The sequence below is a fragment of the Barbus barbus genome (genome assembly GCF_936440315.1).
Source record: "Barbus barbus genome assembly, chromosome: 36".
Lineage (NCBI taxonomy): Eukaryota > Metazoa > Chordata > Actinopteri > Cypriniformes > Cyprinidae > Barbus > Barbus barbus.
The window spans coordinates 24,107,085-24,134,585 of NC_136714.1; the positions used below are offsets into that span (position 1 = coordinate 24,107,085).

Genomic DNA, 27,501 nt, shown 5'->3' on the forward strand with positions numbered 1-27,501 from the left:
CAGCACTGGTTTTCTGTATATAAACTGGAAGTGTGTGTGTGTGTCTCTTATCTTAATGAGTCGGAGGTCTAGTCTGGGAAAGAATAAGCAAACATGCAAATCCTGTTTTTCTAGGACATTCTGGTAGTCTGTATTCAAGGAGCTGGAGCAGCATAAACAAAATCAGATCATAAATTCATTCAAATACATTTTTGATCAGATTTAAACACAACAGTCAGACTAACTAAAAACAGGAGGGTAGAACAGGTCAGGAAATCATGTAATGAATTAAGAAACAACATTCTATCCATCTGCTTCGCATATTAACCCCACAGACCTAGGCTATCTGTGGGACAGTCAGTGTTGCAAATTTAGTGATTTTGTAGCTAGATTTAGCTACTTCCCCAGCCATTTTGAGAGTTTTATCAAAAGTTTAGGGACAAATATAGCAACTTCTTGGACAAACCTTATCTAAGTTCTTATCTTGCCCATTTGTCTCTATTCATCTTTCTATAGATCAGTGAATTTGCCATTATGATGTCATCTAGTGGCATTTAGCTACCAGTTTTAGCTACTTTCAATCGAAAGTAGTTGGCAACACTGGGGACAGTCAGACACAAGGTCTGGGTTTTATATAACAGCAGCTCTGGGACTCAGGGCTCGTGATGTCATCAGATTGTAATGCACATCCTCGCTTGCGCCACACCGCACCGCACGAGCAGCACAGTTCACACAGAGACCTGACGAGCCAGTTTCATTCTCAAAACAACCGCTTCTTTCTTCAGTTAGAAGAGTTTGTTTTTCTAAAATTCAACTTCGAACTTTTTGTTTTAGAAACAAGAAACAGAAACAGACCTTGTTATGGAAATCCAAACGATCCTGTTTTTAATTCTGAATGCGCACACATGCACTGCCATCTTTAACGGTAAGTGTATTCAGTCGTGAAGAAACTGAGATTATGATTTTCAAAAGCGATGTGACTGCTGGTATTTTGCCATGCTGTGCTTAACTTAGAATTCTTTAAAGTAGTTGAAGAAATAATATTTTTTATCATTATTAGGCTAACGTTACTTATTAATGATGCGTATGCTCTCTCTTTTTCTCTAAATAAATTTAAATAATATCTAAAGAAATTAGTCCTTCTCTTCAGCAATGCAGAATTTAATTACTAAAAGTGCAATGAAAATAGTAATAGCCTACTGTAAAAGTATTATTTGTTTGAAATAAATGTTTTTATTTTTAACCATCGATCCTGTGTTTTCCTAGATATGGAACCCACTTTGACAGACTGCCAGTCTATCACAAGTCTAATTTTAGACAGACAGACAGACAGACAGTTAGATAGATAGATAGATAGATAGATAGATAGATAGATAGATAGCCTACCTAAATACATAAAGCCCTGCTATACTTCAGAATATTAGTACAACTAATAAAATTATTAAGAAAACTGAAAAATGACTAGCTAAATTTCCATTTTGGATCAGCTACTAGTACCAACCAACATGGCTTTCAAAATATAACTTGTCATATGTTTACATTCAGATATAGCCTAATCCTTTGCAGGCACATTCAAAACAATATTTTACTGAAGGCTCTGATAGAGAGGAAATGGCCCTGTGTTTGTTTTGGCTTGAAGTATTATTAGTATTATTAAGCTGTCAAATATGTTTGCTTTCCTGTATTTGTCTAGTAGTGTTACATAGGAATTTACTGGTATTTCTTTTGTATGTTTGTACAGATAGTGCTGAAGACAGTTTAGCTGAAAATATGACAACTGTCCAGCTGGTTAATCCAGGAGATCATCATGAGAAACCCAGAAAAGGTATAGTTTTCAGAGATAATCTAAATACTGTCTTCCTTACACTGGACATGAAGTAATGACCAAAGTATGAGAAATGCACCACAAAAAATAAATAAATAAAAAGCAACAAGAAAAATAAATCAAAAAAATTATATTTAAACATAACATTTATGAATATTACCATGAACTACATAGGCCCAACAATATACAAAAATGTATGATTTTTTTATTTAAACAGAGAAAGACTTTAAAATAATGTGGGGAAAAATAAATAAATTATATATTATGCACGATATGAAAAATTTTAACCGATAATTAAGTCCTTCTCATGGTCGATACCGATACCGATAAATTCAAATTTTTATATTATAATTTTCATATAATCTGCAGTTTGTGCACCCAGGAGAATACAAAATCTAAGATTCACTGATTAAACTGATATTTTAGTAGCTCTGGCCTAACTATAGCAAACATCAGTCCTGACTCTTCAAATGTTTTTTTATTTTTTGTGTAAGGCACCACAATACTTTGTAACACAAATGGTTTAACGGAATTATGACAGAACTATGGTTTATCTGCAATTAACAACTCATTAACTACAAATTTATATTCAAATATTTCATGCATAAAGAAATGCATCTATTCAACGTTTTTAGTGCAGGAGGATGAGAAAGTTATATAGTCTTTAAGTCACGTGTTTTCAAATACATTATAAAAAAATGCATTGACATTTGTCAGCCTCGAAAAAAAGAAAAACAAAAGTGCATGCTCAACAAAAATAAAGTGCATCCTCATACCAAGGTTAAGTCGCAGCACCGTCCCACACTGTCATTTTGATTTGTTTAATAGTAATAAAAATCATTTAGTTCAGTTAGAGAACAGACACTACAATTAAAACTGAATGCAGCTGCTCAATGCACCACACCAAACGAACGACAGTCGCGCATCACAGATCAGATTTCATTTATCACCTGAGGAGAGAGAGTCGAGCTGACTGACAAGAGTGAGGTGAAAAAGACAAGACGATGGCAGAAGACTGAGTTTCAAAACGAAATGTAAAAGCGCCTGTTTTAAAAATATTTTTGGATTTTGAAAAGCCTGTTGACTTGCCATTTATTGAAGGTGATATTGGAAGGTCTATTTATTTATTTATTTTTTAAACATTCGTTTCTCGTTTAGCCTATTTGGTTCCACAGTATTTGCTGATTTTTATTTTATTTAAACTGTGATATTTTTCCCATTATTTTACATCAAGGTTATGCAGTCCGTGCCTCAAAACTTTCCATCTCACTAATAAACGTTCTACGTTTTATAATTATTTGTTCCTCAGTCTTTACTGATTTTCAGTTTTGTATAGGCCTACCATGCATATTTAAAATTTGTAAGTTATCTGTTATTTTATACTAGGCATATAGCATGATGTATTTTTATTCGTTTTGTTAATAAAAGTTAGCTATATGTTCTATGTTGTATTTTGTTGTTGCTTGAATTGAATTCAAGCAATTAAATTGAATTCAAGCAATTGATGCCGAATTGCTGTTAATTTAAAAGTGAAAATAAAATACACAAGATGCTTTTACAAGCTATTTAAGCAAAGGAAAGTGAGAAAACTCAAGTGAACTAAAAACAAACAACTGCTTGACGCCGAATTACCACTAATTTAAAAGTGAAAATAAAACACGCACAGAGCTTCAAGCTATTTAAAACCGAAGGAAAGCGAGGAAAAGAGAGAAGACTCAAACGACGTCCACCCCCCATCCACCGAGGTGATACCGGTAAGGTGTTGACACACGTCGATTAACCAGTGGGAAAATTTCCTCACTGTCACAACCCTACTTGATGCCTTTTTTCCTCCTTTCGGAATCCTTGCTGAACATGCGTTGGAAATAGCAATGGCATTGTCCTCCTTTGCCACCGAGAAAAACTTCCAGACCGGCGAAGACATGTTCGCAAATGATGACGTAATGAGCACGACACATGCTGAGAGTCACTGCAGTTTAAAGCTGCAATCACTTGCACTCGGAAAGAAGATGAATCTCAGATAAATCAGACTGATTGATTGATTTACTAGCAAGCATACTTTATCGGATCTAGTTATCGGATTTAATTTATTTATCGGAGCAATAAAAATGACGTCATTTTCTCTCATATCGGTCGATAATTTATCTGTCCGATAAATATCGTGCATCCCTAATATATATATATATATATATATATATATATATATATATATATATATATATATATAAATTGTGACACATTGTTGATGGTTTAACATTGCATTATACTTTTACTGTAAATACTGTTAAAAATGTTGTTCTTTTTTTTTTTGCACATAAAAACTATGAAGTACTTTATAATTTATATGAAAAACAGTAAAAGGACATTCCCCGAAGTCACTGCAGTACACATCAAATGATTGTATTTTATATAAATAATTCTGTTTTTATACATTATGTACACTAGGGCATTTTGTGTACTATTTTCTGTTATATAGTTAATGTTTATTGCATTCTTTTTGTGTCATGTATGGTGCGGTCTTTGATGGCTTTATCATCTGTATGGTGTTTATCAGTACATTTTATGGTTAAAAATCAGGTTTTGGTACATATTAACAGGATAGCACTTATTGAAATATCCATTAAGTTGTAAAATAAGCAGGAACCAATATGCAAAATATGCTGCTCACTGGACCAGTGTTTTGTCTTTGGCTAAGACTAACTTAAGGCCTTATCAAGGCAAATGTGTCGCATTCGCCTTTCCTTATCTGACAGTGTTATGAGAGCTATCACTGATGTTTGTGTGTTTGGTTACAGCCCCCACTGGACGCAGTTTTGCTGTTCAGCGTGAATATGAATCCCAGACGGATGAGCCGATTGACTACAATATGGATGAGACATTGCCTGACTTTTCTTTAATGTCAAATAAAACTCGTAAAGGTATGTACAATATCCAGCAGACAGACTGCTAACAGTAATTATACAATAAATGAAATGGCCTTGTGTTTGTTTTGAACTCTGAGGCTTTAATTTATGGCCCGTTCACACCAAGAACAATAATGATAAGTGTTAAAACTCATTCTAATTCTATGAGAATAAAATTCACACTATACCAATAACAACACAGAGGAAGGATATCAGTACTTTCAGAATGATTTCTTCCAGCTATTGAATGATAAAAATAAAAATAAATACTGCTTTAATGAACAAAAATGATGCATGCATTTAGAATAAACAATCTGTTGATGAATACTGTTGTGTTTTTGTATGTCGGATTATAGAGATACGCCAACAAGCATCCCGATCTAATAAAGGAGCACATCCATGTAACATCACTGATCCGAATACAGCAAAATGCAACCAGACTACAATCACAATACTCAAGATCTCAGAGGAGGCTGTTGATTTCCTTAAAAGCCCATTGGTCACACGCATCATACCCTTGTTCTACATCTTCATCATCCTCCTTAGTTTGCCCCTGAACGCTTTGGCCTTGGTGGCGTTCACCTGTAGGATTCGAGCAAAGAAACCAGCTGTGATCTACATGTCTCACCTGGCGTGTGTGGACCTGCTCTTCACCCTGCTGCTGCCTCTGAAGATCCACTACCAGCTGAACGCTTCAGATTGGGTGTTCGGTGAGGCGGCTTGTCGTGTGCTCAGTGCAGCTTACTACTGCTACATGTACTGCTCCATACTGCTGATGATGTGCATGAGTGTGGACAGACTGCTGGCCGTGGTGTTTCCCATCGCCTCTCTGACCTGGAGGAGCACAAAGAAAGCTACACTCATATGCACATTAGTCTGGCTGCTGTCGCTCGCTGGTACAGTACCACTTCTCTCAATGAGGCAAACATTCAAGATTAAGGATGTGGGTGTCACTTGCCATGATGCACTCATCCATAATGACCCTACAGATCAGCAGTACATGTACCAGTTCTCCATCCTCTCCTGTGTCTACTACTTTGTGCCACTTATTGTCACCTTAGTGAGCTACTCCACCATCATATTTGTGCTCCATACCAAGTCTAATCAATTTGCGAAATCATCATCGCTCTCTGAGAAGCGAAGGAGAGCTGCGATTATGGCTATCGCTGTGCTGATGGTGTTTGTGGTGTGCTTTGCGCCAACCAATGGCATCCTATTGTACCACTGTTTTCTTTTAGCTACTGGATTCAACAGCGGTGAGGGAGATTCATCATATGCAGCTTACCTGTTGGCTGTGTGTTTGGGGAGCGCAAGTGTTTTTCTGGACCCTCTTCTGTACTACTACGGCTCGTCTCAATGCAGACAGAAGATCAGCTCTGTGTTTTGGTGGAGATGGGGAAAAACCACCTTATCAAATTCAAACAGTCAGACAAAATCCTCTTATGTGAGTTGTGAGTACAGTCAGGCACGCATTAAGATGTGAATTGTTTCGAAAAAGAGCTGATGAAAATTCAGCTATTGCGTACTCCTATATTGTGCCATTGACAGAAGATTGAAATAAAAATGATCTCTTTCTGGCCACCTATTTGTGAAAAAGAGCCAGCAGTCAAATTACAACAAATATAAAAAAACAGTCAATCCAAGTGTGTGTGTGTGTGGAACAAAACGCATGATATTGACTATTTTGTAATTCTGAAGGCGAAAAGTTAAGCTGCAGTTACTGTAATTTATTATATAGACACATTAACTGTATATATTATCAAACTATTTCCATCTCTGTATTCAGGATATAGCCTCTTTTGCTTTACAGGTTCACTCCGCTATATTAAATTGACAGTTAAATATGATACGATATGTGCACATGGATAATATATGTAAATAATTTGTGCAACTTTTCTTAGATTATTATATTTTAATAACTGCACTGAATTTATATATTTGCAAAATGGTGGCTAGTTGTCAAACCAGCCTATTTTAATATTTTATTTTCCTCAAAATTTTAAGTTCTTGAAATAAAATTTTGATTGGAGTAAAAAGTGTAAGAACTTGCCCTGGTCTTCCCTATATCATATTGTATCACTGAAGTACCTACTGTAATATTATAATAGTATATTATTAATAGTATATTATTTTTCTCAGGTCCCAGTGACAAAACTGAAATGCTGAAATCTTGTCTTACAGCAGAGATAGGTTTGCCTAGTCATGTTTTTTTCTGGTTGCATTATATTTATCTGATGTACCGATAAGCATAACTTCCCCATTCCATGAATAACTGTTCTCAGATCTGGACATCAGTTGTAAGCCACTAATTTCAACCATATTCAGTTATGTTGCATGTATGATTGACTGGAAGAAATATATACCAAAATAATGAAGTTACTGTTGTATGAGACCCTTTTATTGCTGCATTTGCTGACCAGACCAAAGCTTTAAAGTTTTTTTCATTTTGTTCATTCATGAATTAATTCCTTCTTAAATCAATTATGACAATATTATTTGAAAATGTAAGCCTATATCATATGTCACACAACTATTGTGATTAAAAAATATATTGTCTGAAGCATGCATGAAGGACGTGTATTTCTTATTCTTTACATGAAGCCTCACAGAGGGACAAAACTTGTAGGGGGAGACCGGGTTGTAACATCGGGAGAGTTGTAACAACACCATTTCCACCTCAGCGATAAGCTAGAAGTCAAATATGATAATTTCATTATTTACCCACTTCCACCCTGATCTTATATGAATGGTTGTCAAGGCTTTAAATAGGTATATGCAGATTTTACTAAAAAGAAAATTATTTTGATGAAAAAAAATAAATACATAAATACATATTTATGTCATAAATACATTTATTACATTAGAATAAATAGATTCTCAGGCAAAATGTGATGCATTTTTAAACTGTTAATTTCAAACCATAATGCTAAAGCTAACTAAACATTGGATGACAGGGGTGGGATAAGTTGTAACACATTTTAGCATTTCCTTACATAGAACTGAGTACTTCTTGTTTACATGGAGCTTTATTGGCAGCTTATAGCCAAAGGAAATGTGGGTAAAATGTGCCCTATGCATTTTCTGGATTCACCAAATCTGCACTCTACACTGTAAGAAAATCAATTAAAAAAACCCTGTAATTTTACTGAATTGTTCTGTTTTTTTTTTTTTTTACGGTTTTTCCCTGTATTTTTTAAATATGGGGGTAAATTGAAAAATTACAGAAATAGACTGTAAATGTACGTTCTATGTAAAATAACATGGCAAACCTGTAATTGTGAACAACCATAAAAGTTTAGTTTTTTAAAATAATGTTTTTGCTTTTGCTTTGTTTCACATAAAAAACAATGGCAAGTTTATCAAAACTTATAAATATGCATTACAAGTAATGCAAGTTATGTAATAATATTACTTTTTTCAAGTAACTAGTAAAGTTACGCATTACTTTTTAATTTACAAGAAAATATCTGAGTTACTTTTTTTCCCATTTATTGACTGACAGTGCGCTGTGTGAACATGCTGTTACTGTAGTACTAGACTAAATGTGAATGTGCATTAATTCATCCCACTCGCAAAAAAACAGATTTAATGTTCATCAAAATTAATTAAAACAGTGAAAGGCAAACTCAGAATATGACGCAAACCTGCAATAATTAAATATGTTAACACAAATGTATCTAATCCCATTTTATTAACCAATGTCTTTGCTGCTGACCTTTGATGATCCAGTTCAACCATACTAATAAGCCAAAATGACTTTAGATAAACTAACAATTGTGCTTCATTGTTTTTTAAATGGCTGACGAGTGTTGAACCCTCTTCTCCTGTGTTCTACTGTACAGATGTGAATTTACTTTTCCTTCAGCCTGAGGTTTATTCATTACACTTTTTGGTGTGAAAGGGCTTTTACATTTGCTATGATTAGAACTTCTTGTATTAAAAACACAATCAAGCCCTGCTCATATTTAAAAAGTAATGCAAAAGTAACGCAAAAGCAACGTAACACATTACTTTCCATAAAAAATAGCTAAGTAATGTAATTAGTTACTTTTTTAGAGAGTAACGCAATATTGTAATGCATTACTTTTAAAAGTAACTTTCTCCAACACTGTTTATGATAACTATGAAGAACTAGAGGAAATCCCGCCCGGTGGAAGGATACCTCTCCTCTGGGCACACAGCAAGCATAAGCAGGTAAAATGCATATTTTCTGAACAATATTGGTTTCTGGCATTTTTAACTTTGTTTTGACCGTCGTTGTTATTAAGCTTACACCTGGTCACTTCATGCGTTTTTTTTTATATCCGATCCTGAAAAGACCAGGTGTAAATGCCCTCCGAAACGCATTCGAGACGGATACAGATCGCTCAAACCACTTCAGGAGGTGGTCTGGGCCACATTCCAGACGAAACTGGACAAGTATAAATGTGTTGTTGAAACCACATATGCTAATTTTCCTCCTCCTAAAATATTAAAATAATAGACGTGTGAGAGCGTTTTATAGGCTATACGACAGCGTTAATGCAACAAGCATCACCGCGGATCCAACCCCGCCCACATCCAAGCGTGACGTCACAAGCCACACCTGTGTCCAAATACGTCACATTCTTACTATTTTGAATTGAAACAGGAAAAAGCATCGATAAGAAGATAAGTCTTGTTTGAAGATAAGTAATTGTTTGCAAACCGCTAAAAAAAGAAGAAGTTTGCAGTGTTGGTGAGTAAAAAACACTTTGGTCTTTACGAAGACATAAAACGTTGACAACTTGAATGTGTGCGTCGTTTGTTTGCATGTGTAAACAACAGTTCGGCATGCTTATGTGTTTTGAACTGTACACAGGCATGTTATTACTTAGATATCACTAACATATTTATATGTATGCATGTTTGTTTGTGTGTGTGTGAATTATCCAGCAAGACAGTGAAATGATGTGGTTCCTCAACCAAGATACTGTGCAAGGGTTCTGTGATCAGTGTCATTAAACATATCACGTGTGTGGGGAGACCATTGACACCTTGCACAAGGAGGGCAACACACAAAAGGTCATTGCTAAAGAGGCTGGCTGTTCACAGAGCTCTGTGTCCAAGCACATTAATAGAGAGGCGAAGGGAAGGACAAGGTGTGGTAGAAAAAAATGTGGGGGAGATTCACAAAGAGGGGACTGCAGCTGGAGTCAGTGCTTCAAGAACCCCCACGCACAGACTTATGCAAGACATGGGTTTCAGCTGTCGCATTCATTTTGTCAAGCCACTCTTGAACAAGAGACAGCGCCAGAAGCGTCTTGCCTGGGCTAAAGACAAAAAGGACTGGACTGCTGCTGAGTGGTCCAAAGTTATGTTCTCTGATGAAAGTAAATTTTACATTTCCTTTGGAAATCAAGGTCCCAGCGTCTGGAGGAAGAGAGGAGAGGCACATAATCCACGTTGCTTGAGGTCCAGTGTAAAGTTGTCACAGTCATTGATGGTTTGGGGTGCCATGTCATCTGCTGGTGTTGGTCCATTGTGTTTTCTGAGGTCCAAGGTCAACGCAGCCGTCTACCAGGAAGTTTTAGAGCACTTCATGCGTCCTGCTGCTGACCAACTTTATGGAGATGCAGATTTCATTTTCCAACAGGACTTAGCACCTGCACACACTGCTAAAGCTACCAGTACCTGGTTTAAGGACCATGGTCTCCCTGTTCTTGATTGGCCAGCAAACTCGCCTGACCTTAACCCCATAGAAAACCTATGGGGTATTGTGAAGAGGAAGATGCAATACGCCAGACCCAACAATTCAGAAGAGCTGAAGGCCACTATCAGAGCAACATGGGCTCTCATAACACCTGAGCAGTGCCACAGACTGATCGACTCCATGCCACGCCGCATTGCTGCAGTAATCCAGGCCAAAGGAGCCCCAACTAAATATCGAGTGCTGTACATGCTCATACTTTTCATGTTCATACTTTTCAGTTGGCCAACATTTCTAAAAATAATTTTTTTTTGCATTGGTCTTAATTGATATTCTAATTTTCTGAGATACTGAATTTGGGACTTTCATTAGTTGTCAGTTATAATCATCAAAATTAAAGGAAATAAACATTTGAAATATATCTGTGTGTAATGAATGAATCTAATATACAAGTTTCACTTTTTGAATGGTATTACTGAAATAAATCAACTTTTTCATGATATTCTAATTTTATGACCAGCACCTGTGTGTGTGTGTATATATATATATACACACAGGTCCTTTTAAAAAAATTAGCATATTGTGATAAAGTTCATTATTTTCTGTAATGTACTGATAAACATTAGACTTTCATATATTTTAGATTCATTACAACACAACTGAAGTAGTTCAAGCCTTTTATTGTTTTAATATTGATGGTTTTGGCATACAGCTCATGAAAACCCCAAATTCCTATCTCAAAAAATTAGCATATTTCATCCGACCAATAAAAGAAAAGTGTTTTTAATACAAAAAAAAAAAAAAAAGTCAACCTTCAAATAATTATGTTCAGTTATGCACTCAATACTTGGTCGGGAATCCTTTTGCAGAAATGACTGCTTCAATGCGGCGTGGCATGGAGGCAATCAGCCTGTGGCACTGCTGAGGTGTTATGGAGGCCCAGGATGCTTCGATAGCGGCCTTAAGCTCATCCAGAGTGTTGGGTCTTGCGTCTCTCAACTTTCTCTTCACAATATCCAACAGATTCTCTATGGGGTTCAGGTCAGGAGAGTTGGCAGGCCAATTGAGCACAGTAATACCATGGTCAGTAAACCATTTACCAGTAGTTTTGGCACTGTGAGCAGGTGCCAGGTCGTGCTGAAAAATGAAATCTTCATCTCCATAAAGCTTTTCAGCAGATGGAAGCATGAAGTGCTCCAAAATCTCCTGATAGCTAGCTGCATTGACCCTGCCCTTGATAAAACACAGTGGACCAACACCAGCAGCTGACATGGCACCCCAGACCATCACTGACTGTGGGTACTTGACACTGGACTTCAGGCATTTTGGCATTTCCCTCTCCCCAGTCTTCCTCCAGACTCTGGCACCTTGATTTCCGAATGACATGCAAAATTTGCTTTCAGCAGAAAAAAGTACTTTGGACCACTGAGCAACAGTCCAGTGCTGCTTCTCTGTAGCCCAGGTCAGGCGCTTCTGCCGCTGTTTCTGGTTCAAAAGTGGCTTGACCTGGGGAATGCGGCACCTGTAGCCCATTTCCTGCACACGCCTGTACACGGTGGCTCTGGATGTTTCTCAGGGTCCGGTCACCTCTTCTCGTTGTGCTGCGTTTTCTGCCACACTTTTTCCTTCTCACAGACTTCCCACTGAGGTGCCTTGATACAGCACTCTGGGAACAGCCTATTCGTTCAGAAATTTCTTTCTGTGTCTTACCCTCTTGCTTGAGGGTGTCAATGATGGCCTTCTGGACAGCAGTCAGGTCGGCAGTCTTACCCATGATTGCGGTTTTGAGTAATGAACCAGGCTGGGAGTTTTTAAAAGCCTCAGGAATCTTTTGCAGGTGTTTAGAGTTAATTAGTTGATTCAGATGATTAGGTTAATAGCTCGTTTAGAGAACCTTTTCATGATATGCTAATTTTTTGAGATAGGAATTTTGGGTTTTCATGAGCTGTATGCCAAAATCATCAATATTAAAACAATAAAAGGCTTGAACTACTTCAGTTGTGTTGTAATGAATCTAAAATATATGAAAGTCTAATGTTTATCAGTACATTACAATAATGAACTTTATCACAATATGCTAATTTTTTGAAAAGGACCTGTATATATATATATATATATATATATATATAAGCTTATGTTTGGAAAATGGCAGTTTTTTTTTTTAAATATCTCACTTAGCATCAGTCAGTCAAACATTATATGATATTATGATAATTTAGCATTAAGTGATGATAGAACTTTAGTAATTAGAATAACCATGTATAATATGAATGCATATTTGTCATGTTGACTGAACTTAGGTCTGGTGGTGGTGCTTAAGATATTGTTTGCCATTTAGTGTTTCTATAAAAAAAAAAGTGTGAAAAAACTACAAATAAACTGATAAGATAAAACTACTACGAATTCTACTACTAATAAGAACAATATAAAACACACTAAGGATTGAGCTGCTGGGTTCATGAATATTAATCAGGTTGTTTGCGTTCGCTCGATCTGATTCGCTGAAATCAAAACAGGGAGGATAATAGGTGAGCGCCAGCCAATGAGATTGCCGTTTGCGCATTAGTCCCGCCCACTAAACACGGCAGTTCTTAAAAGCAGAAGGATTCCAAAGGAACTCCGTTATTTTGACAGGAAAATACAACAACAAAGTATATCATTTACATGTAGCGCATCAATTCTGCATGATATGTAAGACCGTAAACTGCGGACTTAGCAACATAGCGTGCCAACTTGATGCTTCCTCTGAAGACTGCTTAGATGTGTTCGACTTGTGTGTCATCAAATACTGCGGGAGCTATAAGAGAGCGAACGTCTCCTTATGCTTTCTCTTGCCATACTTTGATGTCATACACCGATCGGTCTTCAAGTCGAACACACCTCTTTACTCTCGCGTGTCACGTGACAGAGTGTAATCGCAGCCTCTGCGGTTGAAAAAATTGCGTTTTCTCATATCGCGATTTTATCGCATATGCAATTAATCGCTCAGCCCTAATGTGTTCTGCATTTCAAGAACTGTTTATCTGATCAATCAGCTGTTCATTTATGATAGTTCCACATTTCTTATAGAACATATATTTTTGTAAATTTTTTAATTTAATTATTTTTGTAAAATAATAAATATAAAAATACCTAGTGAAGCAAGGGATGTCTGTTTATTCATCTTTAAATATGTGGAGGACCTGGACACAAGGCCTGAATGCCAATGCTATGTTACTTGTTATAATCTATCAAAGCAAGCAATCTCTATTTAGCATATGTATGTGCAGACTACTGCATATGGAGAACTGTCAATCCTATCATTCAAATACACATTTATGTGGCCAAGTGTAAATAGAAACGTTTTAACAAATCAGATAGATATCTGAACAGAGAAAACGCATGAAGTGACCAGGTGTAAACAGGCCCAAAGTTAACTCCTATAGTTCCAGTCAGTTAAATCACCTCTAAATGAATGTGCTGCCTTCACTGAAGCACGAACAGGCGCACAGAAACAAAATGATTTATTGTGCACTACTACTAACAGTACTAAAATTTCTTTGGATTTTTGTAGAATTGTTACTTATAATGTCCCATGCACTCCACGCTTGTATTTGTTTTTCTCTGCAGATAAGTTACTTGAGCAGCTGATAACAGGGGCGAGCTAAAAAGTTGAGAATTGTATCATTTAAAAGATGTATATGATTATATTATATTATTTGTGGTGTTCCTGTGAAAAACTCTAAAAGGTCATGCATCAAGGCTTGAAATGAGGCACATTTCCTGAAAAAATGTTTCGCATACCACCCATCTAGAAAACGCATATCATCGTGAACCATGTACAAGAGAGTGTCCTTAAAGCCAGTAGAAGTGAGGAGAGCGCTTTCACGAATCAAAACTACAAGTATGTGTTTTAATTTGTACATACGTTTATGATTTACATTTAATTTGTGCAATTTTCAGATTAGAAAAGTAACTGTCCTTCCTTTCACGCATATAATAAGGTGGATGGGGATAACGAGAACAAAACGGACCCAATTCAACAAATTTAGTGAGATGGAGGTGCTTACACTTGAACCAGTACCAACAGAATGCCATCAAAATGCCATTTGTCTTCAACAAAAGAAAGTTAAGTATAGCTTTAAGTAATGTCTTAATAGGTACATTGGTAATTATAAGCTGAATTTACTGCATGCTGGTTTTGTCATTCCCTCTTTTCCAGAAATCCTCAGACTAGACTCTGATAAAAATACATCAGAAATCCTCCTAGAATAAAACACATGTAAGTCTGGTATGTGAACTTATTTGTAATTTGTTCACCCTTTCTTTGCTAATATTCGTTCAAAGTATTTATGGTACTTTTTAAGTAATAAAAACAAATTAAATGTTGTTTATCTTAGTTTTTTATGGCTAACTGTTGTAATTTTATCTTTCAGGTACCCTACCAATGCAGAATATGTGCAGGTTTTCTTCTTGGGAAATATTACTTTCCTTAAGAATCTAGAAGGAAATGGCTATGTAAGTTGCTTTACAGACTTTACCTTATGTGAAAAATGTAAGATAGCTCAGAAGTTCTAATAATCAGGAATTTGTCATTTCTGTTTATATACATTTTTAGAATTGGAGGTTTTCTTTTAATCTGATCTATTTCTACCCTCTATGTTTGCAGTTATGGTACCAGTTCTTCAAACACAAATTCAGAGCAAGGAGAATGCTGTCTGAAGAAACTCCAGGATCCTATCCCAGATCTACGTTAGGGGTAAGTTTATACATTCACAAATAGCTTCTCTAACCTGTCCTGAAGCCCCACTCTTTCACTCCAAGACCAATAACTATGTAACAATATCAAACTCTCACGATACGATAATATCTAGATATGAAGTCCCTGATAAGATATTTATTGCGATAATAAAAAAAAACTGACAAATTATTTCCGTTTTTATTTTGCATTTTAAAGTTAAATTCTTCTAATGCACTTTGAGAGGTCAAACTTACGAGCTCCAACACATGTTCTTAACTAAGAAAAGAAAAAAGTCAGAAAAAAATTAAGCCATATTGTGCTTTTGGTTTTAGTTTGTTTGACAGAGTCTGTGCCAAAACATAATGGCCCAAAACACAACTTTATAGATATTTTATGTTAGAATAAGAAGTTTAAATATATTTAAAAAATCTACACTTTTTGCCCAGAAGACCTATCGTTTCATATTGTCATGTGATCACAATAATATTGAGTTTTGCTATCGTGATACCACAATATTGATCATTTCATTACATCCCCTACTATATTAGCATCCACAAAAGGGATGATAAAGTTCAGTTTATTCTGAGTGGTAACACATAACACACTAACACATTTCTGTTATTCAAATCTGTTAAAAGGATTGCAATGCTAAACCGACCAAAACCGGGAACATTTCCCATAACACACAGTGTACTTATTAAATTGTAAGAAAAATGGCATCTACATTAATATTAGTCTCTTTCATTGTTGTTCCAAGGTCACCTGAGATTCAGTCCATATCCAAATCAGATGGTGGATCAGCACCTAGAGATGACCTTTACAGCCCTGAACATCAGCGGAGACCAGGACAACTAGATGAGCCTCAGAGACTGATTCCCAGTGAAGACCATGTCACCTTAGACAGCCATCAGGACAAGACCACAGGAACCAGACGAGTCCTCTGCACAATCTGACTTTGTTGCAGCCTAGAATTAAACTGGTGGTTTCGTCTGGCCAGGGAAGCACGATGGGGTTTTGATTCCTTTAACACACTGTTTTCCTGTTTAGTACTTGAAGCTGCTTTGACAAAATCTGTATTGTAAAAAGTGCTATATAAATAACGGTGACTTGACTTGCTGCAGTTTAATTGCTTGACCTCTTTATTTTTGACTCTGATTTCTGATCTCTTTATTTCTGATTAAATGAATTTCCTTGATGTGAATGTGCCTTTACTGAATATCTTTCAAAATGGTCATCAAAAAATTAAGCTCAAGTCAGATTTTTTTTTTTGTGCATTTGACTTTGAACTCATTTTTTTTATTTGGCTGCGGTAGGAATTTGTTGCTATTGAAGATACAACCTCCTGTAAATATTTAGCCTTGGATATTTAGTGTAATTTGAATTCAGTGATGTGACCAAGATACCTTGATTGTCAAAGCTATATGATGTCTGTGTGGTGAGCTTTTAAATTCAGTGTCTTGTGCATTTCCCTGCATTCAAGTTGAACCAAATTGAGTATAATTAAACCAGGAAATTGACTTTTAGGCCCTTGACACATACTCTGTTGTTGATAAATTGTACATTTTAAAATTAAACGGTACTTTTTTTTAAGTGAAATTGTCTAATCTGTGTGATAATGTTAATGAATGAAAGTACAGTAAATGTTTATACTGTTTTTGGAAATGTGAAATTACTCAATATGCATCCTGCTATATTGATGACATGTGAACCGTGGTGTCCGCTCTAACAAGCAGGCTGAAGGACTCCGCCTCTAGAGTCTTTGGCCAGAGCGCCTCTTGTCGAGTTCAGGAGAGTGAGGTTTACACGCAACGTCTGCTACACGGGCTCCCACTGATATTATTTATTAGTTAAATTATTATCTGACGCCTGTGATAGGCTATATTGATGTTATATATTTCACAGAAACAGTGATAATGGCGATGTCCAACAGCAACTAAGTCTAATAAAAACTTCCGGGAATGTTTTATGTTGCAGTTTGTTGAAGGTTATCTTTCTTTTGTGGGTTTTGAAACTTCTGAATCTATGTTGATACATATACCTAGGCCTATCGAAAAATAATGATGTTCTATTTTAAACCACATCTCCTGCGAATAGGTTCTTTTGAACAATTCGTTTTAAAGAACCTATTCAAACGCAAATTCAGCATCCGATGTCATTTTTAACCCAGTGTCTGTATGATCTGCTTTTGATGGAAGAGTCAAACGAATCATTACATTTAAATGAGTCATTTGTGTGACATGCTGTCATATCAGTCAGCTGAGCGCATAACGCCTGATTGTCTACGTTTGAAAATGACTAGAGCGTTGAGCTGAAAACTGTATTTGGTTCGTACATCAGCTCCATCGACTCTTAACCAGGCGTCACCACTCCACAGTGCGGCTGTTTCTATCTCACTAGAGATTTTGCAGGAAGATATTTTTTTAGTTAGACGTAGACAGCTGATCGTCATGGGAATGAAAACAATCTTGATTTTAGTTGTTATGGCACATACATGCACCACCTTTGAAGGTAAGCCTACATCAGAATATGCATAAAAATGATAACTTTGATATCTTGTTGATGTGTAACTGTGAGATTGAAGTGGTGTATGAGTACAGTAGAGACACTTTCTGCTTTTTTTCATCACTACACAAAAACTAGATGCTGAAATGAAGTGATTTTTCACATGATATTTATTTTGCTTGTGTACTAAAATATCATAAATTGATAATAGCCATAAGTAGTTTATATATGTAAGGAATAATTGACGACGGGCCGTTGAATTATTAGAAAAATAATGCACACCCGAGGTGGTGATGCGGCCACGACGCGAAGCGGAGTGGCCGTTACACCTCGGGTGTGCATTATTTTTCTAATAATTCAACGGTCCGGAGTCAATTATTCCGCTTATACTACGGTTGCCACACCTCAAGACATCGATCAGATTATATATTTCAAGGGATTCGTCCGGTTTTTCTACTTAAATCGCTATTGTGAGTAGGATTATTTCTTCCGCATCTCATCCAACGACTCTTTTGCTAGTTCCAAAACGTCATTTTAAAGCTGGCAATGGAGGCTTGAGCCGTTGATAGCAGACTAATGCAGTTAATAATGAAGTTATTAGAAAGAGAGCGAGAGAGACAGAGACACAGAGAAAGAGAAACAGAGAGAGAGAGAGAGAGAGAGAGAGAGAGAGAGCTTGTATGAATTAGGCTACCTCTGTGTGTCCCTCAACAGTGTTCTGAAGCACCGTCTCTAAACTGTAAGTCTGCTTTAAGATGCAGCGCTGTTATTACCTCGCTAGTGAGAAATGTCATGTGTAGCCTTTAAGTTGCTACACTAGGCTAACTGATAAAATCGTCAGGGCAGCGCTGACAACGATGCGAAGTGATATGGAACTGTAATGCGGTCAAGAAAGCTGCCTGGAACTACGTTCGCCGTGCGTTTCCCTGAAAATAATTGCACACCTCAGAACGTTCGTCAGCCAATCAGATTCAAGCATTCAACGGCCCCGTAGTATAAACTTTAATAATGAATAAACAAGAGGTGCATTTTTGTCTCAACTGTTACCCATATGGTGTACAGTTGAAGCATGGTACAGTTGAGACACCCATTCTTAAAGCTGGCTAACCATTTATAGCAAATTATAAAATTACAGTTTTAAATCATTACAGTTTAAAAATATCTGCATTTATTTACTTTATTTAATTCAGATTCAGTTAAACAAAATAGGAACAAATATTTAACACTAGAAAATATATGGCAAACAGTACAAATGTACTGTAATTTGTAAGTACAAATGTAAAAGTAAAGAGTGTAAAGACCATCAACTCTACCGTGCGACTGCACCGGGCAGGGACAACGGCAAGGGATGGAAGTATCACTTTTTATTTTAGTTTATTCATTTATATATTTATTATTGAAATGTTGCTATATGCATGTGTCAATTTAATTTAATTTCTTTATTTTCTTAAATATGTGGGTATATAGTATTTATAGAGTTGTAACTTTTAGTTTTAGTTACTTTTTCTTATTTGTAAGTCGCTTTGGACAAAAGCGTCTGCTAAATGACAAAAGTAAGTAAAGTAAATGTAAACATAACAGTAAAAATAACAATATGCATACCTGTATATTCTATAACCTTACCCCTAAACTTACGCATCACTCGAAACTTTCTGCATTTTTATATTTTCAATCATTCTGTATGATTTATAAGCTCGTTTCATTATGGAGACCTAAAAGATATTCCCATAAGGTGAATTTACTAACCTTACTATACTTGTGGGGACATTTGGACCCCATAATGTAGGTAATACCAGTACACAAACACACACAGCCTCTGTATGCATTTTATTTTCTATGATTGAACTGTTACTGTATACAGTACATAGCAACCTATAAAGGGTGTCTTTTTTTTTTTTTACTGCCAAGTATGGTGACCCATACTCGGAATTCGTGCTCTGCATTTAACCCATCCAAAGTGCAGCAGTGAACACACACACACCGTGAACACACACCCGGAGCAGTGGGCAGCCATGCTGCAGTGCCCGGGGAGCAGTTGGGGGTTCGGTGCCTTGCTCAAGGGCACCTCAGTCGTGGTATTGAGGGTGGAGAGAGCGCTGGACATTCACTCCCCCCACCTACAATCCCTGCCGGCCCGCCTCTCTAACCATTAGGCCACGATTTCCCTAATTTTTTTGTCTCAACTGTACCCACTTTACCACATTGTATATTTCTTAAAACGGTGTAGTCCTTTTAACTTTCATGTTAGAAAATATGTTGAAATATCACAGTTGAAATATCAGAAATATAATTTTTTTTAACAGAATTTGCGTAACATATGTGTAAATTTGACTTGTATCCTATGATCATAACACTGTAACTAAACAGCATGTGAAGCAATAGGACACCAATCTGGGTACAGTTTATACACTGTGTCTCAACCATACCCCACTGACATGTTCGCACGTTTCTCTAGATTATGAAAAGAAGTTTCATGGCACAATGTCATAAAATATGTCTATTGTTAGAGCACAGAGTAACGTTTGCAATGATATATGTTAAGTTTAACAATCCTAAAAGAATAATAAGCTATTCATTGTGGAAGGGACATGGTGAAATGATAATCTCACCTTGGGAAAAAAAACTTTTGCCGATATATTTGGAGTGGAAAGACGCACACATTTCAAATTTCCCACGATCAAAGAGAACACTAAAACACATGTGGGGAGCAAAAATCACGGCTCTGGGTTCTTGTGTATGCAAGTTATTTAAGTTGTTGCAACTGTACACGTCTCAGTACTCAGTCTACCCTACCTTAAAACCAGGCTAATGTATCTGCACCACGGTGATATATCAGGTGCTTTATTAAAAAAAAAAAAAAAAAAAAAACACCTGTTTACGTAAAAACAAGGCGAATACTCAAGAAGATAAAAGATGTTGCATGATACACCCATGTAAGGCAATAGGCTATTAGACAAACCATACAAGGCAATGAGTTCCTCAGCGCTCTCTGCTGTATGATTTGCAGTTTCTGTCAAACAATGATACAGTGCAGAGCAGCATTTCCCAGACTTTAAGTTTTGCACCCCTTTATCAATCCAATATATATATATATATGTATATATATAGACCCAGCTATGGAGTTTTTGCCTCTGTAGTGGACATTATATTTTAGTGAATTTCTCTGAGACCTCACATGTCACAGTTGTAAGACTGGATGTCCTGTACAGAGCACATTCAGGGCTTTATAGAGATACTAAATAATTGGAAGTTTCACCATGACCACACCCTCTCCTAGGTCTTTAAAGATGGCTAAATTTAATTTAGTGAAACATTTTACATCCTTATGGAAATATGATTTTATTTTGTAATTGTCATTTAAATCTGAATAATTTTCTAATTGTTTGTCATAAAGCAACATCTCAGGAAAATGTTATGGGTTTTCAAATTCAAATATAACTTCCTGTTATGAAACAGGACATCATTTCATACATGTCCACTGTGGAGGACACCAGGACTAAAATTATGTTTATTATGCATTTTGGGAGACATTACAATTGAATAGGAAAATAAATTATATATCTATTTTGTTATTAAATATTAGATATTATTATGAAAATCTGGCCAATTATTACTCCCATTATGACAATTCTTTTTTTCAACATGCTGTCCCAACAGCAACACATTAATATGCAAATTAGATACAGTATAGATGCACTGTGTTTAAAGGGAAAACCAGTTTATAGAAATTTGTACAGACATATTTCATAAAACAAAATTGTATATCAAATCATTTTGTTATATATTTTATAACATAGTTGAGAATAATCCTTAAACAAAGTTTAGAAGAAAAAAATCCTGAAACCTAAAAATGTATTGGTGATTTAAAAAAAAAATCCCATTGTTTTAGCCTTTTTGATGTCTATTCATGCCATTATATTTTTAGAAAAACTTAGTCCTAGTGTCCTCTACAGAGGACATAGAAAAAAATATTAATAAAATATAATTTTAAAAAAATGTTAATTTTAATTTTTTTTCTAATGCTCTAAACAATGCAATGACATGAAAAAATACTAAATTCACAAAGCTTTTTTGGGGGGGGTCTCAGGAGGATATATATATATATATATAAACACACACTGTAATCCTATATATAAATTCACTATAGTTAAAAGCTGGGTGACAAACACATACAACCAAGCGTATATTATTTTATGAATGTCTTCATACAATTCATACATTTTTTTAAAGGAGATGAAGATCACTGTTAAATCAGAATTAGTTATTTTTTCCATAGGTTACATAAAGCAAAAATATTTAATTGATCTATATACAGACTTTCCCTGAACAACTAATAAGAGATCTTTATTGCTGTGCATAAATAAATTATTCCAAACATTATATTTGAGATGTGTCACTGCCTGTTGATCTAACATGTAGAATCTTGTTTCACTGTCATTATCATGCAAATTCTGGAATGACAGAAAATTAACTCTTAAAAGACATACAAAACATTAGTTTTGTTCAAAGCCCTGAACTGTTCAATATAACTTGGCAGATTCGTAAATTAATATTTTGATCTAATTTGTCAAAAGGGATTGCAAAAAGGTTTGTTTAAGTTTGATTTATGCAGACAGTTACCGGTCAACAAAGAAATAGTAAAGGGATTCTGTAGTAGATGGAAAACCAAAAGAGGCTTCATGGCGCATTATGAAGCCATTTAAAAGGCACATTATATCCATATATTCATAACATCAATTTATTTATAACATCATTCTAGCATGTCTAGAAATGCCCTGATAAGTCTCACTAATGGTGTTGTGCTTTTGTTTGTTAATCTACAGACCAAACTGTGGGCAGTTTTGCTATTAGAACAGACTCTCCTCCGGACCAAGCAAAGCTCAACTGTTCCTCACTGTCCATCTCAAACGAGACTGCTGACTTCCTCAAAGGCCTGCTGGTCACACGCCTCATGCCCTCATTCAACATCTTCCTCATCCTCATTAGTTTGCCTCTGAACGCTTTGGCCTTGGTGGCGTTCACCTGTAGGATTCGAGAGAAGAAACCAGCTGTGATCTACATGTCTCACCTGGCATGTGTGGACCTTCTCTTCACCCTGCTGCTGCCTCTGAAGATCCACTACCAGCTGAATGCTTCAGATTGGGTGTTCGGTGAGGCGGCTTGTCGTGTGCTCAGTGCAGCTTACTACTGCTACATGTACTGCTCCATACTGCTGATGATGTGCATGAGTGTGGACAGACTGCTGGCCGTGGTGTTTCCCGTCGCCTCTCTGACCTGGAGGAGCACAAGGAAAGCTACACTCATATGCACATTAGTCTGGCTGCTGTCGCTCGCTGGTACAGTACCACTTCTCTCAATGAGGCAAACATTCAAGATTAAGGATGTGGGTGTCACTTGCCATGATGCACTCATCCATAATGACCCTACAGATCAGCAGTACATGTACCAGTTCTCCATCCTCTCTTGTGTCTACTACTTTGTGCCATTTATCATCACCTTCGTGAGCTACTCCACCATCATATATGTGCTCCATGTAAAGTCTAATCTCTTAGCTACAACATCATCCTCATCTTCAGACCACAGAAGGAGGGCAGTGATTATGGGTATCGCTGTGCTGACTGAGTTTGTGGTGTGCTTTGCACCAACCAATGGCATCCTATTGTACCACTGTTTTCTCTTAGCTACTGGATTCAACAGCGGTGAGGGAGATTCATCATATGCGGCTTACCTGTTGGCTGTGTGTTTGGGGAGCGCAAGTGTTTTTCTGGACCCTCTTCTGTACTACTACGGCTCGTCTCAATGCAGACAGAAGATCCGCTCTGTGTTGAGGAGGGGAAAGACACTGCAAACAACCTCACCAACTAACACACAGACACAATCCACATCTCTTACAAAAACCAGGCTTGCCGTAGAGCGTGAAATTATGTGAAATTGTATTTGAGTCAACATCTGTACAAAGCCCGTAGGTATACAAAATGAAAACATTAGACCTGTAGCAGAGAATTAGTATTTAGATGTAACAATAGACAATAAGGTATTGTGGAAAGATTATATTGGCAGTTTGTGTAAAAAGACAAACCAGAGAACTTATTTTCTTTGTCATCTCAGGTCATTTGGAGCAACAAAACAGATTCTTGTATTATTCTTTAGGTAAGTAATTATGAGTGTCTTACAGTATTGCAATTCAGTTTGGTACATGAGTTTGTCTGTTAGGCTAAAAACAAAGTTAAGGAAGCAAATTAAAATCGGTTGATAGGACAGACTCTTAAAAAAGTTATATGAACTTTCTTATCGTAAGACCGTCTTAAGGTTAACCAAGAATATTGTTTCTAACCCTAGTCATGTGCTGTATAAAGAATTTGTGTTTCTACCATCTAATCGTCTATACAAGGTCCCAAGATTTATTCGAGTGAAATTCAAACACTCTATTGTATATCAAGCAGTCCTAGAACTGTCTATGTATATTGTGAATTATGTTTTGTTTGTAAAGATTTAGTGTTCAAAAAACATACTATTATGCAAGAAAAAAATTCAGACTTTGACAGTAAAGTTTATATGTATATCTATCTAAAAAAAACTGGATTGGAATTGTATTATTCTAAATGTATACCCTGCATCTGTTAAAATGCTAATGCTTGTGGAGTTTCTGTTCAAAAGCAAAAGGGGCAAGTAAAAGTTGTCTAGTCATAGATGTCTTTTGCAACATTTAGATAACATTTTACATTTAATGTTTTAACATTTGATTTCACCCCATTTGTTCAAGTCCCATGCCATATTTTTCACACTCTCTTTGACTCCGAGAATTCAGCAGGTTGTTTTTAAAGTACAGCAGGTACTGTTAAAACGGTGTAAATGTGTGGACTTTGTGATTGTAGTTCACACTGTCATTCTACGGTAACGTTGCATATCAATTTTTCTGGAAAAGAATTGATATGTAAAATGAGGGAAAGCCAGACGATTTTCAAAGAAATGAGTTCTTGATTTTTTTCCACATCAAGAGTCGCAAGGGTTCAATGTAAAGATTTCTTTGTGGAGGGAAAAACGAAAATATTGGCCAAGAGTAAAATATATGTTGTTTGTAAATATATATATATTAAATGTATAATATAAATATATACGTCACGAATCCGGTCCATGAACTTCCGTTCACTCACCACCAGAGGTCACCCGCTCACCGCATGGACTCTTGCACTACACCACTGTTGCACTTCACCATTGGACTACAATTCCCATCATCCATTGCACTGACCACACACAGCTACCACCAATCTCACATTGCTCTGATTACATAGCTGATCACCAGTGTTGGGGAAAGTTACTTTTAAAAGTAATGCATTACAATACTACGTTTCTCCCTAAAAAATAAGTAATTACGTTACTTAGCTACTTTTTATGGAAAGTAATGCGTTACGTTACTTTTGCGTTACTTTGTAAATATGAGCAGGGCTTGATTGTTTGTGTTGAATATAATAAGTTCTAATCATAGCAAATATAAAAGCCCTTTCACACCAAAAAGTGTAATGAATAAACCTCAGGCGGAAGGAAAAGTAAATTCACGTCTGTACAGTAGAACACAGGAGAAGAGGGTTCAACACTCTTCAGCAATAAAAAAAAACAAAAACAAATGAAGCACAATTGTTAGTTTATCTAAAGTCATTTTGGCTTATTAGTATGGTTGAACTGGATCATCAAAGGTCAGCAGCAAAGACATTGGTTAATAAAATGGGATTAGATACATTTGTGTTGTTTAACATATTTAATTATTGCAGGTTTGCGTCATATTCTGAGTTTGCATTTCACTGTTTTAATTAATTTTGATGAAAACTAAATCTGTTTGTGGCGAGTGAGATGAATTAATGCACATTCACATTTAGTCTAGAACTACAGTAACAGCATGTTCACACAGCGCACTGTCAGTCAATAAATGGGAAAAAAGTAACTGGCGTTACTTTTTTGAAAAAGTAACTCAGATATTTTCTTGTAAATTAAAAAGTAATGCGTTACTTTACTAGTTACTTGAAAAAAGTAATATTATTATGTAACTCGCGTTACTTGTAATGCGTTACCCCCAACACTGCTGATCACACAATCACACACGCTTTATAAGCATTGGACTTCCTCTCTGTCATTGCCAAGTATTCTATAGCGTTTATCACTCTCCTAGCGATAGCTACTCTACGGAGCCCACGTAGTTGTCATAGTCTTGCCTTGCCTTGCCTTGTGTGTTTTCTCGTGTTTTGATTCTTGCTTGTGTTTCCTGGATTTACCCTTTGCCTTGCCGTTCGGACTCTGTTTGCACCTCTTTTGGACTATTGCTCGTGTACCTGGATTATCTCTCTGCCTTGCCCTGTTGGATATTGTTCGTCAATCAAGACCCACGCTTGCCCTATAGGATTACTCTTGTGTCTTGCCCGTGCCATATCTGTTTGCTGTTGTTTGACCCTGCCTGTGATTTGACTATGTTTATTAATAAAAGCTTGCACTTGGATCTGCTTGCCTCACATCTCGTTCGAGGCTAATTTGAGGCTACTGTCGGGTGGGATCTCCGCTGAGAAGACCTCATCAACATCTACACTCCTCCCGGTAAGACTACGATGGTCAGCCCACACTCACGACTGTCAAGCACTACTGGACTCTGGGGCCGAGGGTAATTTCATGGACCACACATTTGCACTCAGTATTCAAGCTCCCCTTCTACCCCTCACTCAGACCATCGCAGTTCACGCTCTCAATGGCCAAGCTCTTCCCATCATTTCCTTCACCACTGGACCCGTCACACTCATTGTATCTGGCAACCACTCTGAAACCATCTCCTTCTACATTCTGGACTCCCCCCTCGCACCTATTGTTTTAGGTCACCCTTGGCTCACCAAACACAACCCAAGGATCGATTGGCAGCAGAAATCAGTATCGGAGTGGAGCAGTACATGTTATGAGTCTTGTCTTGTGTCTGCTTGTCTGTCTGTTTCTGTTTCTACGTTTCAGGAGGAGGCAGTGGATTGGTCAAACGTGCCCACGGAGTATCACGACCTGAAGGAGGTGTTCAGTAAGTCTCGTGCTGCTTCTCTCCCTCCGCATCGTCCCTATGACTGTGCTATAGAGTTACTGCCAGGTACGTCTCCACCTAAGGGCAAGTTATATTCACTTTCTGTTCCAGAGAGAGGCTATGGAGAAATATATTTCTGATTCTCTAGCAGCGGGGTTCATCCGTCCCTCCTCTTCTCCAGCGGGGGCGGGGTTCTTTTTTGTGGGGAAGAAGGACGGATCCCTGCGACCTTATATTGACTACCGGGGGCTGAACAACATCACGGTAAAGAATACATATCCTTTGCCGCTGATGTCCTCAGCCTTCGAGAGGTTGCAGGGAGCGTCAATCTTCACTAAACTGGACTTACGTAACGCTTATCATTTGGTCCGCATTAGGGGGGGGGGGGGGGGGGGTGAATGGAAGACTGCTTTTAACACCCCCAGGGCGCACTTTGAATACTTGGTCATGCCTTTCGGTCTGTCCAACTCCCCAGCAGTCTTCCAGGCACTCGTCAACGACGTGCTGCGAGACATGGTCGATCAATTCATATATGTTTACCTGGATGACATATTGATTTTTTCTTCTTCTCTCCAGGAGCACGTGCAGCACGTTCGACGAGTGCTTCAGAGGCTGTTAGAGAATGGGCTTTTTGTCAAGGCGGAGAAATGCGCTTTTCACGCACAGTCTGTTCCTTTCTTAGGGAACATTGTGTCGTCTGAGGGAGTGCGTATGGATCCTGAGAAGGTTAAGGCTGTGGTGGATTGGCCAAATCCAGATTCCCGTAAGGCCCTACAGAGGTTTCTGGGGTTCGCCAATTTCTACCGGCGGTTCATTCGCAATTTCAGCCAACTAGCCTCGCCTCTGACCGCCTTGACC

At 37.1% G+C, this 27,501-nt stretch overlaps 2 protein-coding genes and 1 long non-coding RNA gene across 3 annotated transcripts; all 3 read left to right on the top strand.

Annotated features, from left to right (window-relative positions):
• The first annotated feature begins 659 nt into the window (after positions 1-659).
• LOC306855600 (proteinase-activated receptor 1-like) lies at positions 660-7,270 on the top strand. Its single transcript, XM_079394374.1, has 4 exons — positions 660-904; positions 1,721-1,804; positions 4,600-4,722; positions 5,064-7,270. The coding sequence occupies exons 1-4, from the start codon at positions 841-843 to the stop codon at positions 6,188-6,190; spliced, it is 1,398 nt and encodes a 465-aa protein (XP_079250500.1). The 5' UTR covers positions 660-840; the 3' UTR covers positions 6,191-7,270.
• A 2,018-nt stretch (positions 7,271-9,288) lies between these two features.
• LOC306855909 lies at positions 9,289-17,065 on the top strand. The gene is made up of 6 exons (XR_013782968.1): positions 9,289-9,424; positions 14,170-14,258; positions 14,359-14,636; positions 14,791-14,872; positions 15,024-15,113; positions 15,853-17,065. It is a non-coding gene; the product is annotated as an uncharacterized lncRNA (long non-coding RNA).
• Positions 17,066-17,418: 353 nt separating this feature from the next.
• LOC306855608 (proteinase-activated receptor 1-like) lies at positions 17,419-24,166 on the top strand. Its single transcript, XM_079394381.1, has 2 exons — positions 17,419-17,603; positions 22,421-24,166. Exons 1-2 carry the CDS (start codon positions 17,543-17,545, stop codon positions 23,524-23,526), a joined length of 1,167 nt encoding a protein of 388 aa, XP_079250507.1. The 5' UTR covers positions 17,419-17,542; the 3' UTR covers positions 23,527-24,166.
• Positions 24,167-27,501: the final 3,335 nt, after the last annotated feature.